Here is a 17,763-nt window from a genome sequence, read left to right as displayed (position 1 = left end):
GAATGATGTCACTGTTGGAATGTGCCTTTATTTTACAGAGGTTTTTTTGTGTCAGTAACAGGGTTGACATGAAATCAGGGGACACTGATAAAATGATTAAAATGTTATAAAGATGACATGTATTCATGCTGAAAACCTTGCTTAACAATGAGATTACTATTAGAACAATATACAAATGTGAAAATTGTATCATTTTTCCAACAACAAGTTACAACTAAAAAGACCTGAAAAATAACTTTCATAGTGAGGGACAGGCGAAAATCCCTGCCTTATCAACATAAATGCAAATTTAACTATGGAAAGTAATATTTAATTTACTTAAATTTGAGGTAGTGTTGATGATAGAAGACATACTAATGTTAAGTTTTTAAATTATGTGTGTATTTGGTATTATAGTGATTTTATGACAGATTATTTCTCTGGGACGCAAAATGTACCGATTTCACGGAATGACCCGTATACAGTTGGTTGCACTCTGCAAACTCATCGCAAGATGCCACTAAATCCTACACACTGGTCCTTTAAAGGTGCCATAATCAATATTTTTATATGTACATTGGATGAAATGACAACGTGTAATGTGAAACAGGACTGTCCTCCCATGACAAATGTCACAATAATTCTATTCATAGTTACGTTTGTTTGACAGATGCCATCTAGTGGCCGTAGTAGGTATGACCTGGAGCAGTGGCGCGGTTCAAATTATGTTTTTGAATGTAAAATGTACTCATTCAGAGGAGGAAGAATGAATGGAGGGATTGACCCAACAGTGAACTCTGCCACTGTTGGTAGCCATGATGATGAAGGTTGCTTAACTTTAAGGACATAGACATTTGAACCCACACTACATGTTCCTCTTTAACCCAAACCATGATCTTTCCCTAAATGTAACCAAGTGATTTTTGTGCCTTAACCTGACCAGACCTTAACTATGGCATTGTCACATATAAAACACCATTATTTTCTATTGTGATTTTTGATGGATTTGGAAAGTACAGACAAATCATTATTGCAATGTGTTGTTCTGGGGTGTATGGTCAAAAATGTATTTGGTTGTTTAATTCATGGGACTTGTTTTGTTAAAGGTGGGTTAACAGTTAATGCAATCAATGACCAGGTCTTTTTTAAAGATACTGAATATATAAAACATGGCATTGACTATCATAGTCCAACAGTCAGCATACAGTCCCTTGTATATTTTGTGGGAAACCCCACCTGCTTCTTTCAGCTGATGCTTGCTGAGTTATCATTTTACTATCCCAACTGATCCTCATCCCTCCTGTCTGCCTCAAGACATGCAGCTGAAGCATCCTGGAACATACAGAGGGAGGGAGGGAGGGAGGATAAGGAGGAAGAGTAAGGGAGGGAGATAGAAAGATGCCGAGTGTACTGCCGAGTGGCCAGGAAGTAGCCCTATTGTTTTCAGGGTCACATCGCTTTTCCTTTCAGAGCCACCAGAGGTCTGTTCTCTCCCCTCAGGCTGTACGTCTAACATAAACAAAACTCCTTGTCGCCATAAACCGTATCTTGTCTGTTTTTCCTCCCTTATTAGAAAAGGACTGAGAAAAGGGTTTTTACAGGGTTGTACAGGACGAGGTGTGGTCCCTGACAAACACTAATACATACCCCTACTGCAGAAATCATACAAAGGATAGCATAGGAAAGCAGGATTTTTTGAATACCAGCTTTAATCACATCTATACTAACAGGACATCTATTTGCAAAATAAACCCAAAAAAAATGGTTTTACTGGTTGCTTACATTTTCACTTATGAATACACACTGGTGGTTAGAATGTAAGTGATCACATATTGCCTGTAAACCATATTTGACCTCTTCCTGGTTTAGCACTGATGAGTGACAGCACTGCCTCTGACCAGGTCTGCTTTGCGATTGGACAGAGAGGAGAAAAAGTAGGTGGGAGGGAACACACCTTAGTTGCAAAGTTATCCATTAACTTCTCCTTCTGGGAAGCAGCTGCAGAGCACACCTCGTTTAACCTTTGCACATTTCTTCCATTTTACAAACAAAAAATAAGTAAAAATAAAGAGTTTATGCTGACGTGAAATGTGAGAGCCGACAGACGACAGGTGAACTCGCTGAAGCTACAGGGAACTACACAGACAGGTGACCAGGTAAGATTTGAAATGCAAAGTCAGAGCTTTGAAAGCCTCATCTACAAGCTCTGTTGCACTGTGTAAAGATCATGTGACTGTTTTGGCTTACTGCTATAGCTTATCTTGTAACTGATAATACAATAATTACCAATTATTGTACTACAATGTGATACAATGTGCCTTAACGTGGGTTGCAAAATGTGTTAATGTAATAAATTATTAAATAAACACATTGATTCAGGTGCCAAAGGGTGACGGACTATTCAGTGTTCCTGCTGTCATGGTTGATGAATGCTATTTTTTCTCAAAGCATAAAAGACACATAACCAAGGTGTTTACACTTCAGTGACCTGTTTACCAAGCTGTTTTACTGCACCTTGATTAACAAGCTATTTCTTCTCAGTTTGGGGCAAAAACTCCATTGTAATTACATATATGTAATGAGTGTAGTAGTGTATGCCATTATGTATACTTTGTATCAAAATGATAGCTGTTTATATATTGCAGTCATGTTCCTATTGCACTCTTTTGCTAGTGACAAATGCTGACCCACATGTTGTTGGCCACATGCTGTTTTCAACCAAAACAGTACTGCAGCTTGCTCAGTTTTTTTTAAACTGACATTTGACATTGACATTTCTTCATTATTTTTTTCAATCTCTAAGAAACATACATTTTTCTAATAATTTATTCAGTAAAGGAGCCAGGTGCGAAACCTGGTGTGGGTGCTGATGCTATTAAATATTAAATATTGTCATTTTGTGGTCATAATGCAGGACATGTCGTGTTGTTTTGGCAGCATAACGTAACCAAGGTTGGCTTTTACTCATCGTGCCCCTGCAGCTTCTTTATTGACACAGCCATTATTCTCAGGTTGAAAGGCAAAAACCAAACATGGCATTAAGGGCATTTCACTTAAGCTCATACTGTATGACCTTGATTCAATTAAACTTAAGCCAAACAACAACACTAAAATAAGTTGAACATCATTCAAAGGTGTAGTTTTCGTGCCAGAATATTTTACACAGTCTATGAGACTTGATTTAAAGATAAGAGTTAAATAATCACACTCATAAACAATGTCTCTGCCAGCTGTTTTTGAACTCACTGCACAATCAGACCTTATGCTATTATCCTTGACAAACAATGGCACAGCCTGACTCCTCCACAAATTTCAAAGCAAGACGAAAATACTTAACTTGGCAGTGGGATAAGAGGGAGGCCTGCACGCTGCTCTGTGGATTGTTGGGGCGAGGGTCAGCTGAAGGACGGCTCTGTGATTATCTCTGTAGTAGGAATATCTATGATTATTGCAGCCAGGCTGAGAGAGATTGAGGTATTTGCTTTGTCAAGTATCATTTGTATGATTGTCACATGAAGTCAAATGCATTATCAGAATGCACTGGCATAATTTCAGTGTTGTTTTCTTTTTTTTATATTAAGCTCAAACTACACCTCAACTGGCATAATCAGATTTCTAACTATTACATTGCTTACGGTTAATTTGACTGTTCAAAGGAATGTTATCACACTCCGCGAATGAGATACAATTTTGATTTTTAATTCAGTTTGTTAAAAGAAAGAACATTTGCAACCCTCTGGCAATCATTAGTGTCTATAAACTGACACTCAACTCATAATTTGGGGCACAAAAACCAAAGAATGACTAAGAAAAATGGACTCCTTGCTTTGAGAATAATATTCAAACACAAGCATTTGCAGATTAAGATGCAAATACATGCTCTTATGCATGCATGTTTACATACAAACACACACAAATATGCAGCAGCGGCACACAGAAAAAACTCACAAACACTGGTGCATCTGACACACATTGATCTTTCGCTCCCAGGCTTCTCTCTCATAGCTCCCGGTCCTGCGCTGCCTGGTGTGTATATTTTGTTGTGCTCTGCCTTTGTGAGGACAGAACAGGAAGAGATAAAGGCAGCCCTGTTGGTGTGTTTACAGCCAACACTGCTGAAGAGAATAGCTGTATAAGACGAAAGGGAAGAGGCCTAATTGCTGGCGGGGACCCTGTTGTTGTAAAAAATCACCATGGAGCCAAGAGACAGATACACACATCTTAATCTAACCTTAAATACAAAACAATCAGTATTCGGGAAATAAAAATAATACATTTAAAAAGTGGATGAAAGCCTACATGACTATGAAAGCCATCAGAAGTGTGGGGGGCCAATATAATTTGTTCAAAACTTGTATTTTTAACAGGGTAGTGTTGGCCCGGTTTCCAGTCCTCCAAGAAACAAAGGATAATAAGTAAATAAATAAAACAGAAATCAAAGAAAGACATTTGTGTATTCTGTAAAACGTAAGAAAAATATGAACCCGATTTACAACTTACAGTGAGCATGTCAATCTTTCCAGGATGCCAGATGTGAAACATATTTTCTGAGTTTAATTACTCAGGTACTTTGAGGGATACTTATGTATTTACATTTTAAGCTACTTTATACTTAATATTAATCTGTAAACTATAGTTACAGATTAATCTGTAAACTATAGTTACAGATTAATATTTTACATGAATTGGCTTAATACGTCACATTATCTCAATTCTCAGCAGCTACAGCATTACATTGTAACTTACAGGTTTGTGCAATGATCATAATCCAAAAATATAATATATGATGAAAGTAAGTGACACTGAAAGTGGCCTTTTTGTATGCACAATGAGTAGGCTACTTATTTTTTGTTCGATCCTTTATTTACATTATTGACAATATTTTTTTTACTGCTTGAATTATGTTGCTACTTTTCCTGCAGTAAAAGAAACAATCCTTCCGCCACCACTGGTGGATGGTGTTATGGTGTTTCTTTTAGTCTGCTTTCTTAGCAAAACAACCAGCATGTGAAAATTGTCCTGACATGAAAAATCCCCCACAAAGATCTTGAACACCTTAGGACAACACTTACAGGTCATCCGTTACAAAATTACAGGTGCTAGCAAGGCATGCTAAACATAAACTACATTTAGTGAACAGCTAATGGCATGGATGAGAACAGAACTGTGACTGTATCCTCAGAGCTGTGCTGTAAGTACAGTGATCCAACCCATGCATGCAAATATCTGGCAAATATGCAAATACTTGTACAGAAAAGTTCTGTTTCCTTCGTACACAAGTTATTGTGGATGACAGGTTTGTATTTGCATTGAGAACATCAGTGAGGTTTTGATGTCAACTCGCACAGAACACAAGTGTGAAAGTGTAGCATTAGTACTTGAACCCATGATACAGTGGGATTGGAATTTAAAACAGGTACAAAATTACTGAGAACAACGAATGAATGTATCATTAAAACCTAATGTTAGTTGTATTTAATGACATTTTTTGGTGTCTCCTGTGTTGTAGGAAGTTGTAATACATAATCACATTCTTTCACACACACACACAAAACTGTTTTGCCAGTATTTTGTGTCAGCTAGATCTTTGGAGGAAGGTTCTATAGTTTGTGGGCCTTCCTGTTTGTGACACACTTTTCCTGCTGTGGATGATTTCCTCCTGAGTTTTTGACAGCCAATACTCAATTATGATTTCTGGATTTCAGGGATCCAGGCGACATCTCCTTTTAATGATTCACTCCTCATAGATCTAAGTGAAATATTTAGGTCATCTGATTGTTTGTGCTCTTTTTGAATATGCTTATATGTTATGAAATATGCATTTTCTTTGCACAAAGATTCCAAAAGAATTCAAAGCCACAATGCATTTGGGGTATTATGGCTTTATAGTTTACTGATACCCCACATAAATGAAAAAGCTGATGTTTTCCCATTTGCAAGATGTAAAATTATACTGATTTAATTTCCTATTTTTCTTTTCCAGTTCCTCTAAAGTTTTACTTGACTGCAGCAAGAAAACTCTGGCTCATGTTTCAACTCATACATGAAAAGATGATGTTTCCACCACCTTTAACTTTTTACTGAACCGAGGACTCCCTTGTCACTCAACCTTGCCACTTAGTGGAGCTCTGAGGGTTCAGCTGCATCCTGGTCAAGAGAGGTCTTCCAGACAACTACCTCCCTCATCTGGGGAGATGCCTGCTCTGCAACATTTCCCCCAGATCTGCTGAAGAAATTATAACACCAACATCCATCCCAGCAGTTACAGGAGTTTAAGAGTCAGCTGTTTTAGAAAGAGAAGCTCTCAACTAACAGGTCACAGAAACAGAGTTTTGATTGATATATGTGTGATATACTCCCACGATCAATGATTTGATGACAGAGTTAATGTTGCCCCAAAGTAAGAGACAGATCTTGTCCAATAAGCAACAAATTGAGCCACAGAGGAAAAGTCACTCCCTAAAAGAGACTATATAGACAAAAGCAAAGCCAGATGGAACTATCATCAAATGGGACACTCTCTACAGCTACAACAGCACAAAACGGTAAGAATTCACTAACATCTGCAATTTCATTTCTGCAAAATTCATTTATTCTCAGAAAAAGAATAGCTCTGATACATGCCAGTGTTAGTCTAAACAGGACTTTAGATTATTTTGGTAAAGACAGTCATCCTAAAACAAGTGATTTAAACTGAGGATTAAAAGTTTGTTCCACATTTGGGTATTTAGGTGCTTTCCACAAAGAGAATGATGAAATCCCCATTGTAAAATCAACATACCAGGTTAAGTTAGATGTAAAAATGTTATTTTCTTACAGACACTTCAACTAACCCGACAGACAAACCAAACTCTCACAACTGGGAGTTCCTGGTGGCCGTCCTGGCCACAGCCATCTCTGTCTCCATTATCATTGCCCTTCTGGCTAAATGTCAGGTGGTTCGGCGCTACCTGGCCAGCTACAGACACACACGGCTGAGTGAAACAGACACCGTTAGCCATTGTGACCCAACAGGTTTGTGTGTTATCCATTCGACATCAGGGAATTATATAATGAACTTAATTTTTGTTTGCACAGTGGGCAAAGTGCTGCTATCTTTGACATTCAGCAAACATAGCCTGTTTGCAATTCTGCATTGAAACCAGTAGTGCCTCACGGATGATGAACATTAATGTTTTGGAATTAGGGACATCAGTCTTAAAGCTAAAAAGTTATTTAGCAAGAAACAATAAATGTTGATGCTTATGTTTTGCTGTTCATTTAGTTTCTAGTCCCTGAAACTTTTACTTTAGATTTTTCCTCTTGGTTGCATGGGACACTGTTAAGTGGTGCATTTCAGATGTGGATGAACACATCCTAACTTGCAAAGAGTGGAGACCGCTGTTCACTTCCAACCATACTGGGACCATTTTTTAAAAACTGTATCTATGATTGTTGTGGTGACTATGTTGCCATGTTGATTTAGGTTGCCTAACTTTAAGGAAATAGTAACTTTAACCCAAACCAGGTTTCAAGCAACCATTTAACTCAAACCATGATCTTTCCCTAATTTTAACCAGCTGGTTTTTGTGCCTATACCTAACCAGAGAGTTGTCACACCATTAAACTGTTGCCCCCTACTGGTACTACAACTTCATACATACATGTACATTTCACGCCTAGGTGAGGCAAAACGTGACACTGACACTGTGGACCAGCAGATGTATTACACGCTCTGGTGTAGGTGTTGTACTGGGTTGTGCATTTGCAGTTTGTTGTGAATCAAGTACAGCAGGTTTATCACCAAAATAATACGACTATCACTTCAATGTGGGGGATGAGTAATGCACATTTAAGGCCTAAACTGGAACAGGAAGGCATGCACTACTATTTCAAAATATTTATTTCCTGTGCTTAATGCGGTTTAAACCACACATAAACCAAATACTATCTGTTATGGCCTAAAACTACTGAGAAAACAGTGACTGCTTGTGAGCTGATAGCTACAATAAGTAAAAATTCATTTGGGAGTTAAAGTTAAGTCACATATAGGTGAGTAAATCACATAGATTCAGTTAATTAATCATTATTAATGGTGCTCCAGGCAGTGTATCAACATGGCATGCATCTTTACATGTCTTGTTTACATGTTGTTTTTAAGATATATTTCATGAATACAGATCACACTGTCAGTCAGAATGACATATTGGGCTTACTTTTTAATGATTGTTGGTCTTGTTTCCAGGCCTAGAGGTGCAATTTGCCATGCATGAGGGACGTGGAATGAACCCTCACTGTCTCCCTCCTGTGACCGAGGAAGACGATGATGGCTTCATTGAGGACAACTACATCCCAGCCAGTGAGAGGGCGAGGGCTGAGAGAGCAGCGGAGAACATGGAGGACACAGAGGAGGAGATGGATGAAATTGAATTTTCCATCGGTTAGAAGGAGTGGCGCTACTCCTCCCCTGAACCACCAATTCCACTCCCACTCCCACTTTTTCTTTTTTGTTTTTGTTTGATATTACCAAATGAGCACTTGTTAAACATTGGGTAAGTTTCAGAAAAGTATAAAGAAATGCAGATGCCATTTTTAAGAGCATCTTCATTGTAAGGACACACAGAATTTTTAGAATATCCTCAGGAAAATAAATACAAATCAAGCAGGTCGAGCTTCATGCTTACTGTAGTTGACTGTTTGGATAGGACTGTAATAATCATAAATGTTTTTTTCATTCCAAGAGATTATGAAAGCCATAACATTTCTTCCAACAACTGTAAATATGAACCTTACACAATCACCTCTGCATTTGTTGACAGTTATTTGCTTGAATTGATTATGTGGTTGATTTAACCTTTATTATTTAGACTGAAAACCAAAATTGTGCTAAATGTAAACAGAAATCTGTCATATTTTGTTATTGAAACTTAAGCAAAGATATATAGTATGGATGAATGTATATTGTGACTGAAGACCATTTTTTTGTGTAATTAATAAGTCTACACTTGTTAACTGTTGACAATTTTGAATGACATGTTTTCTGTCAGAGTGGCTTTGTAAGAAAAAAAATACAAAGCTATTTTAAATTCTTAAATTGTGCTGTTACACCATCACTGTAGTTTGTGATTTCTGCTTTTTTTTAAAGCTGAGTACAACATTCCATGAAAAGATTTTTCAATTAGAAATATAGAATATGGAAAAAACCTGACTGCTACATGAAAAATGTAGGCCGGAACACCAGTTCAATTAAAGTAAAAGATGTACCCTACTTGTAATTTGTTACTTTCGACTCTCAGCTGCTATTTCCAGGATAGTAACAATAGACTCTCAAAACTTATAATGTGGTTTTATAAGTGCATAGAAGCAATTTGCAAACAGTTTGACCTTAATAAAAATCCAGTTGTAAGTGCAACTGTAACATTTTTTCTGTCTGCATGGCCCATTTTTAAATTCAAAACACGGGTGCGACTCTCCATTCAGAATATTTTCCCCACATTTTGGTCTGGTATTAAATAATCACCTTTCTTTTTAAACTTTACAACACTGGTAACAACAACAGTAATTAAGCTTGACACAGCGTCTCAGATGGAGGCCTGGAGCGTTTGGGATCCTCTGAGACCATCCAGCTGATGAGAGCGGTCTGACAGGTCTGTGTGAAGCTGTCAGGCGAGGCTTTACCCGGAAACACAGCAAGTCAAGTTCACACAGACTCACCAGAGCAAAACCAGGAAACCTAGTTATCCTGCTTTCAAAATACATGTAAAGACTTCAACAGCTGTTGTCAATGGCTTTATAAATTGAAACAAACAATATAGAGGCTAAATGTACATGTTGGTTATTGGTCAGTGGTGGAAGTTATATTTAGACCCTTACAACTATATATAAAATACTCTTATTCAAGTAAATGTTCTGCATTAACTGTTTATTTAAGTAAAAGTACAGAAGTATCCAGCAAAAGGTATCAAACTACATATGTTGCATGTATACGTTGTTTAAAATTCAAGGCTGTATTTAGAGCTGAATGATACTCAGACAGAAAATGAATTGGTAACATTTGAAAAAAAAAACTGTTTTTTAAATTTAAGTAACTCAGCTATTAAAAAGCTCTGTTTTATATGCGCTCATTGTAAGCTGAATGTCTTTGGGTTTTGGACTACTGGTAGGAACAAAACAAGACATTTGAAAATGTGACATGGTTTGAAATTGTGATGGTTGTTATGATTTTCTGATACAAATGAACACTGAAAAAGGTTTTTCTTGCTGTAATCATTCCTCCTGTTCATACTGACCATTAGAAAATCCCTTCGTAATGCACTTACAATGTAAGTGATGGGGCCCAAAATCAACAAGCCTCCTTCTGTGCATTTAAAATTTATCTGAAGTTAATATGAAGCTTCACCTGTTCAGACTAGTCCAATCAAGTAGATATATTTCAATGTCACAGTCTTTTTATTGTCAAAGTCCCTCTTTTTGTTACTACATTTCCAACACAGCTCAACAGGGAATCACTGCGAGGAAATGCAAAGAGGGAATTTGACTATAAATGTGGCAGATATCCACTTTATATGACTAATTTAGGATTTTGGCCACTATTGCTTGCATTGAAAGCATATTTGAAGGAGATGTTTTATTGCCAGTATGAACAGGAGGAATGATTACAGCGAGGAAAACCTCTTTCAGTGTACATATGGAAACCTGACTGTTGATTTAAGGCAGAATTGAAAAAGTGGTGGAAAATACATGTCTGCAAGTACTGTACTTAAGTACAGTTTTGGTGTAGGCTACTTTTACTTTACTTGACCATCCATTTGTTGCTAAGTTATACTTCCATTTTGGAATTTAAGAGGGAAATACCATAAATTCTACTCTACTACATTATGTCACAGCTATTTTACTAGCTACTTCAGATCAATATTTACATGTAAAACTGATTTTTTTGCATTTCCGATTATTAAGATCACTTTATAGAAGTATGTTTTCACCTTCACATTAAAAGATATTTTCTGTTGAAGTTTGTCAATTTATTATATCCTCTTTTATTCAATGTTTTAAGTGATCAAAACATGACAAATACCAAGAGTGATGAATACTTTTTGCAAGCACTATACTAATAATGTATTATTTGCATACCTTGAATACTAAGTCTATTCTACAACCAATATACTTTTATAGATTAATTATTACTTCTAATGCAAAATGACTTTTACTTGCAATGGAGTATTTTTACATGGCTGTATTGTTATTTTACTGAAATAGCAGATCTGAATACTTTTTCCACCACTGTGTAAAACCAGCCCAGTCTCAGCGCCTCACTACGGGAAGTGGTGTCCCTGCATTTACGGTAACTTGACGATCGGCTCCGGAAAAGCAGCGAGTTGCAGTGAAACGCAACGACTGAAGAGAGTGGAGGAGAGGAGGTAGGAGGATGATGGGAGCTAATATTATTCCATCTAAGTGACCCATATCTTAACAGTAGACCGAGAGTTATTATCTAAGCGAGGACTTTTTCTCCACCAAAGATGTCTGCGTCGGCGATATTTATCCTCGACCTGAAGGGAAAGGTAAGTTTGTGGCGACTTGTTGTTGTTGTTGTTGTGGGTGGAAGTTGGCATGAGGACTATAAATGAGGCACCTGCTGCAAGAAAAGAGTATACTGGCTCGTCTTAAGTCCAAGATTGTCAGAAAATTTTAGGTGACTCTACATTCATCGGTGTGCTGTAGGTACTACACATCATAAACCAGATGTACTCTCATTTCCTCTGTATGTGTGAACTGTCACCTTCATAAAAGCCTGAGAGCAATCAGGAAGAGAAACTGAACTTGTCAAACTCGTTTTACCAATATTTAGAATACACACAGAGGACGCCTTGCAGCCTTTGTTGTACAGGATGTATCTCATTTCAATGTTAAAACTTCACTCTTTGTAACATAATATTAACATTAAATAATATGTTAATTAGAACTGCAACGATTAATCGATTAGTTGCCAACTAATGAATTAACCACCAACTATTTTGATCATTGTTTAATCGTTTTGAGTGTTTTTTCAAAGACAAAAAGTCCAAATTCAAATTATTTTAGCTCCTTAAAAGTGAAAAGCAACAAATTCTCACATTAGATTTAAGCTGGAGCCACAAAAGTTGATTTCCCATGATTTCATTCATTTAACTAAGATGTCAAAAATGCACTTCTTAAATGTGAGGATTAGCTTGGATATCATTTTAAATGTTGCACTAGGGCTTCAATTACTGATTATTTTCGTTATTGATTAATCTGTTTGCTATTTTCCTGGATGATTGATGATTGTCTTTTTATTTTTTTTGGTTTGGTTAACCTTGCCTTCTAGTAACAAAAACACCCAGAGATTTCGTTTAACTCTTGCAGAAGCCACAGATAAAGAGCAAATATTGACATGAGATGCTTGAACCAGTGCTTAAATACTGTAAATTGAATCTTGTTGAGTTTGGTGCTGTTTGTTAGAAGAAAAACAAACATTTAATGTCATCACGTTTGGCTCTGCGCATTTTATGAGTATTTTTCACGGTTCTTTGACATTTCATAAACTAGAACTGCAATGATTAGTTGATTACTGATAAGTCGATCAACAGAACATTATCAGTAATCATCTCAGTGATCGAATAAAACGACAATTGAAGACATCACCTTAGACTGTGAGTGGTAACAATTTTCTGAAATTTTGTAGAATAATCAAATAATCAGAAAAAAATATAACTTTTTATAGTATTTGAAAATGTTTTCTGTTTTAAATGAAATACTGTTGAAAGTCATGAGACACACAGGTAAGGCAACACTTCCCGTTTTGGTTAATGTCTTTATAGATCTTAACGCATGTCTTAACAATCACTGAGATGCATTTGAATTTTTATGTATGCATACTGTAATATGGGATGGATAAAAGAAGACACTGAATTTAGGTTTCTACATCAAAACCTCACATGGGTAATTTATTTGAGGGCTAGAAAGGGAATTGCTGAAGAATCCGTGTATGCTTGACAATACCGATCAGGGAAAGGGATCAGTCCCTCATAGCCTGGGTGTCTGATTGTGCAGATTAAAGGTTCTTTCTTTCTCTCTCTCCCCATCTATCTATCTCTGCCCTGGGGCAAATCAGTAGCTTTTCACCTTCAGTCCTCTTCTTCAATCTCTCCTGACCAGGCAAAGTCTCCTGTCTTCCATTATAGCAGCACAAATCAACTGTTGTACTGTTCATGTGATTAAAATGCATGAGAGGGTAAAAATAATCGTATAGAAAACCTTGTTGACACAAACTGGTCATAAGTAGACAATAGACACACTTCTAGTCACTTGAAAACACACAGGTACTACAGAAGGGTTCACACCTCTGCCCTTTATCTCTCCACCCTCAGACCCCCCTCCCCTTCACTGTCATAGCTCCTGGGCAACAAGACCGCACACAGCTGGCTGCTGGGACCTGCTATGTAGACTGAAATGTCAGGCTATTGAAATCAGCATGGAGTCATTTGTTCCTCGTGCTTCCCCAACTGCATTTTTAATAAGTGAACATGTTCAAGTCAAAGTTTTGGGCTGTCATGAGTAGCGGCACATTTCATCAGCCTGAAGTGCAAAATTTGATCTTAAGTTTAACATTTTTAGCCACGCTAGCGGTGTGGCTCAAGGGAAGGCTAGTCCAGACTGAAATATCAACAGCTGCTGCATGATTGCCATGAAATATTGCACATTCATTTTCCACTGAGGATGTATTCTAATGACTTAGCTGTTAATGTAGCACTGCCATGAGATTTCTGGGTTTTAGTAAAAACAACTATTAATAAATTGCCATGAAATTTGGTTCAGGCATTCGTTGTCCCTCACAGGATGCACAGTGACTATTTTGATCATCTCCTGACTTTTCATCTAACGCCACCAGCTTGTCAGAGTTTTCACCTATTCAGTGAAATATCTTAACATCTACTTCAGAGCTGCAAAGATTAGTCATTTGATTGATTAGTTTCCACCTATTAAATTTATCGCCAAGTATTAGATAATCAATCGTTTTGAGTCATTTTTAAAAAAATAAAATCTCCAAATTCTCTGATTCCAGCTTCTCACATTTGAATGTTTTCTGCTGTCTTTAGTATTTTACAGTAAACTGAATATCTTTAATTGTGGACTGTTGGTCAGGGTCAAAAAACTGTTTGGGAAATACTGATTAACGTTTTTTACCATTGACATTTCATAGACCGAACGACTGATCAACTAATCGAGAAAACAATTGACAGATCAATTGATAATGAAAATAATCATCTAATCTAACTAAGATGGTGAACATGGTAAACATTATACTTGTTAAACATCATCATATTAGCAATGTTATTATGAGTAAGTTAGGATTCTTACGCTAGCATTTAGCAGCTTCACAGGGCTGCCAGCGTGCCTTTGTAGTCTTAGCCTTGTTGAATAAAGAATCTTAAGCTGCAGTGAACCTCTAGTTGTCGAGAACAAGAAGCACTGTGAGCCGACACAATGTTAAATGGTTTCAATTGATGGGCTATCTGAGTGGCGTCTTTTAGCATTCTTCAATGTACCATTATTTAACCTACAAGTAAACTACTGTTAACTCCTCATGGCTCTGTCAGTCTAAAATACATCTTATTCTGTGATATTTGTCTCATGCTGTAAGATTTTTTGCTGTGATTACTATCAATGGGGAATGTAAACTGTTTTTGTGCTCCTGTTTGCCTCCGTGTTATAGACTCCAGTGAGGGTTCTCCAGTTTCCATTTGCCTTTAGAGGTCAGCAGCGAGCGGTCCCTATTGATTTCACACATTGTAAACAGTCACTGATTGCTTTGTGTGTCCCAGTAACAAACTTCACCTAAATCCCCGGATGGTTTTCCCTTGATGATTTTTAAGGTCACAGTGGTTTTAAGAGTAGAGATTTTGTCAATGTAGATGTTTCTGTGATTGAACAAGAGTGCTAGTATAGGTTTATTGCAAAGGAAAATGCCATCTTAAATACTCACTACTTATCCATTCATTTCTGTTTTATATTATTCTTCATTTTGCCTTTTATAAATAGGTTTCTATCGCTATTATTTATCTTTTTATTTGTATTTATTCCCTTTACTGCTAAAACTTCCTACTTTGAATGTTCTAGTTCTACACAATGTGTGTTTTAAAGCTTTAATCTTTTATATTTTCTTAAATGTTAAGTATTTTCAGTTACATTTCATGGAGGCTCACATTTGAAGAATTACAACAGATACAGTAATATTTGTGTTGAATATTGTTAAATGCACGACTCACCAGAATATGTTATAAAAGACAGTATAGCGTCTTTACTTGGAAGTAACACATTCCCAGTAGAATTTAATGAGACCTGGATTATTAAGCAGCTGCGCTCTGCTTTGGGGCATGAAATATGCTAACTGTTTGTGTGAGGTGAGGTGAACTGTTTGATGTGCTCTGCTACTGCTGAATATAGTTACGCTATCTGATATTTTCCTTTTCAATATGAGTTTTACTGACACACATTCGATCTGACATGACAATGATGTGATGACTCTTGAATATTGTAAAGGTGAAACATGAGCTTTTCCAGATCTGTGATTGCAGCTTTGCCATAATTGTCATAGCTTCCAGTCATATATTATATGTATTGTAAAAGGATGAAGCAGAAAGCCAGCTGCTCCTCTAATATCTTACTGCATTTTTATCCTTACACCCAGTATTGAGCTGTAGGGTTGGCAGACTGAAATGGCTTTCAAAAACAAGTGGCAGTTTGGTAATGGGAACTTATATCTTGAGATCGGGGAACTAAGGACCTTGTCATGGCTTTTCATCTTGACAACATGTTTGATTTAATCTCAGATAATTACAGAAACACAGTGAGAATGTTACATGATGACTCATTTACAGTATTGCAGAAATTAACCATCTTCCTTACAAAGAAATTCCAGCAAACATTAAACTCCACTAAAAATATGTTTTGCAAATTGTTCCATCATTTGAACGTTTGAGTTTCACTGTGCAGAGTATAGTATTATGCAGAGTTTGACACAATAAGGCTGTTTTCAGATTAATTTGCTGAAGGTGGAAAGCTTTTCTGTGATCACCTTAAACTTGAGTTCAAGGCGTGTACCTGCAAACATGATTTTGTAACATTGCAGCTAATTTGGAAGCCATTTGTGGCCTAAAATTGCAGGTTACACAAGTGTGGTGTGGAAACCTGAAGCCTGAAGCACACACACACACACTAAAATGTGAACTTTTCTGTGAGGTAGGAGATGTGTTGTGTCCAGTAGCTGAAATTTTGAAATGGAAGGTAAGAGTAGGAATAGATGTAGTTTCAAGATTTTTATCAAAAGAAATGACATGCACCAAGTGCATGTAAAAAAGAAATGTAACAAGAGGAGAAAAATAAAACCCACTTGATAACCTTAATAGAAACAAGATAAAATAGAGTGAATGTGTGCTTAAATGGTGGTAATTTGAGACTTAATAAGCGAAAACCCAAAGTATTTCACCCTGTGTACACAATCTATAAATCGGTGCCTTTGTCTCTGAAGCCATAAGCAAACAGATCCTCCCTTTTCCCAACGGACACACCACCAGTCTTGATATTATTCCAAGAATAGTAATTTTATATGACTTAAAACATGTCTGGAGGGGATCTCGAAAGGTTTAAGAGTGTGTGCAAGTCTGAGCACTGCTAGCAACATCAAGGCACTGTTCTTTTTTTTTCAAATTTTTTTCCGGCAATACCTTTATTGACAGTAGAGAGACAGGAAATCACGGGAGAGAGGGGGGTGTGACATGCAGCAAAGGTCCACCTGCTGGGACTCGAACCAGGGTCCACTGTGTATGAGGCATGCGCTCTTAACCACTCGACAACCTGCGTGCCAAGGTGTTGTTCTTCATTGGTGGCATGATATTAGACTAGTAGATGCAGAAATATAAAGTATAGTGTCATTGAATTGCTTTTTGACCTTTACAATGCTTGTTAGGTCCTCATTAATTGCAAAATGGTAATTTTTTTTTTGTATTTTTAGGACAATTCTTTAAAAGTGCTATATAAATAAAATGTCTTAATCTGAGTGTTATTATCTGCATTAATGACATTAATGATGGTTCCATTCAAGTGTCCCAGTAACCCATGACAGTGTGACAGTGAATTAGCATACACAACACTAGGATCCTGAAACTGAAGCACTTTAATTGACCTCAGCCATCATTCATTCTGTTATTTATATCTGTGTTTTCCAGACTGTGACATTTCAAATAGTCTTAGGTGTGAAAAGCCTATCTGCTGATCCTGAAGATAAGACTAAGTCAAAGAATATTTTTCTATCAAAATGTTCTCCCAGATGTAAAAAGGGATTTCTTCATTATTGTCCAGGGAGCTTCACTATTGCAGCTTTGTTTGATACAAGGATTTGTCTACACCTCATTCTCTGTCTCTGGTGACCTCTGAACTCTTTGCTCTGTGGTTTTCCGCTCCGCTCACAGAAGCTGAGCAGTGGCCTGTTCATATCCTTTATTCTCGCCCAGATTACTTTACTTTGCTGGTATTTCCTTTTTTTATTTCTTATTTCCTCCTGTCTTTGTTGTATCTGACCCTGTGTGACCCCTGTGATACACAGACTCCTCTATTAAAGAGTGGGGGAAGCTGTGTGTTCGTGTGTGTGTGATTGTAGATCCCTCAAGCGTAGGAGCTTTGATCTCTTTCTTCACTCTGTGTGTCCGTACTATAGCAAGACTGCTGACTCATCTTGGTGTGTGTGTGTGTGTGTGTGTGTGTGTGTGTGTGTGTGTGTGTGTGTGT

General features: G+C 37.1%; 2 protein-coding genes across 2 annotated transcripts in view; both read left to right on the top strand.

The window, feature by feature from the left end:
• The first annotated feature begins 1,964 nt into the window (after positions 1–1,964).
• On the top strand, positions 1,965–10,012 carry c8h1orf210 (chromosome 8 C1orf210 homolog). Its single transcript, XM_062424508.1, has 4 exons — positions 1,965–2,135; positions 5,963–6,524; positions 6,799–6,993; positions 8,204–10,012. Exons 2-4 carry the CDS (start codon positions 6,473–6,475, stop codon positions 8,401–8,403), a joined length of 447 nt encoding a protein of 148 aa, XP_062280492.1. The 5' UTR covers positions 1,965–2,135; positions 5,963–6,472; the 3' UTR covers positions 8,404–10,012.
• Positions 10,013–11,381: 1,369 nt separating this feature from the next.
• The window catches only part of ap1m3 (adaptor related protein complex 1 subunit mu 3), a 29,975-nt gene continuing 23,593 nt past the window's right edge, over positions 11,382–17,763 (top strand). Inside the window, exon 1 of the mRNA XM_062423823.1 lies at positions 11,382–11,519. Within this exon, the coding sequence (XP_062279807.1) occupies positions 11,478–11,519 (42 nt within the window). The 5' untranslated portion in view covers positions 11,382–11,477. The remainder of the gene's footprint in view (positions 11,520–17,763) is intronic.

Source organism: Scomber scombrus, chromosome 8, assembly GCF_963691925.1.
Source record: "Scomber scombrus chromosome 8, fScoSco1.1, whole genome shotgun sequence".
NCBI lineage: Eukaryota > Metazoa > Chordata > Actinopteri > Scombriformes > Scombridae > Scomber > Scomber scombrus.
Note: the sequence above shows the minus strand (reverse complement) of the source record. Positions and strands in the feature narration are given on the sequence as shown.

What these genes read in the sequence shown, in the direction of transcription:
- c8h1orf210 (XM_062424508.1), top strand. Translation starts at nt 6,473, where the DNA reads ATGGAACTATCATCAAATGGGACACTCTCTACAGCTACAACAGCACAA. An exon ending in AGCTACAACAGCACAAAACG is followed by an intron (nt 6,525 to 6,798) that starts GTAAGAATTCAC and finishes ATTTTCTTACAG; the next exon opens with ACACTTCAACTAACCCGACA. An exon ending in TAGCCATTGTGACCCAACAG is followed by an intron (nt 6,994 to 8,203) that starts GTTTGTGTGTTA and finishes TCTTGTTTCCAG; the next exon opens with GCCTAGAGGTGCAATTTGCC.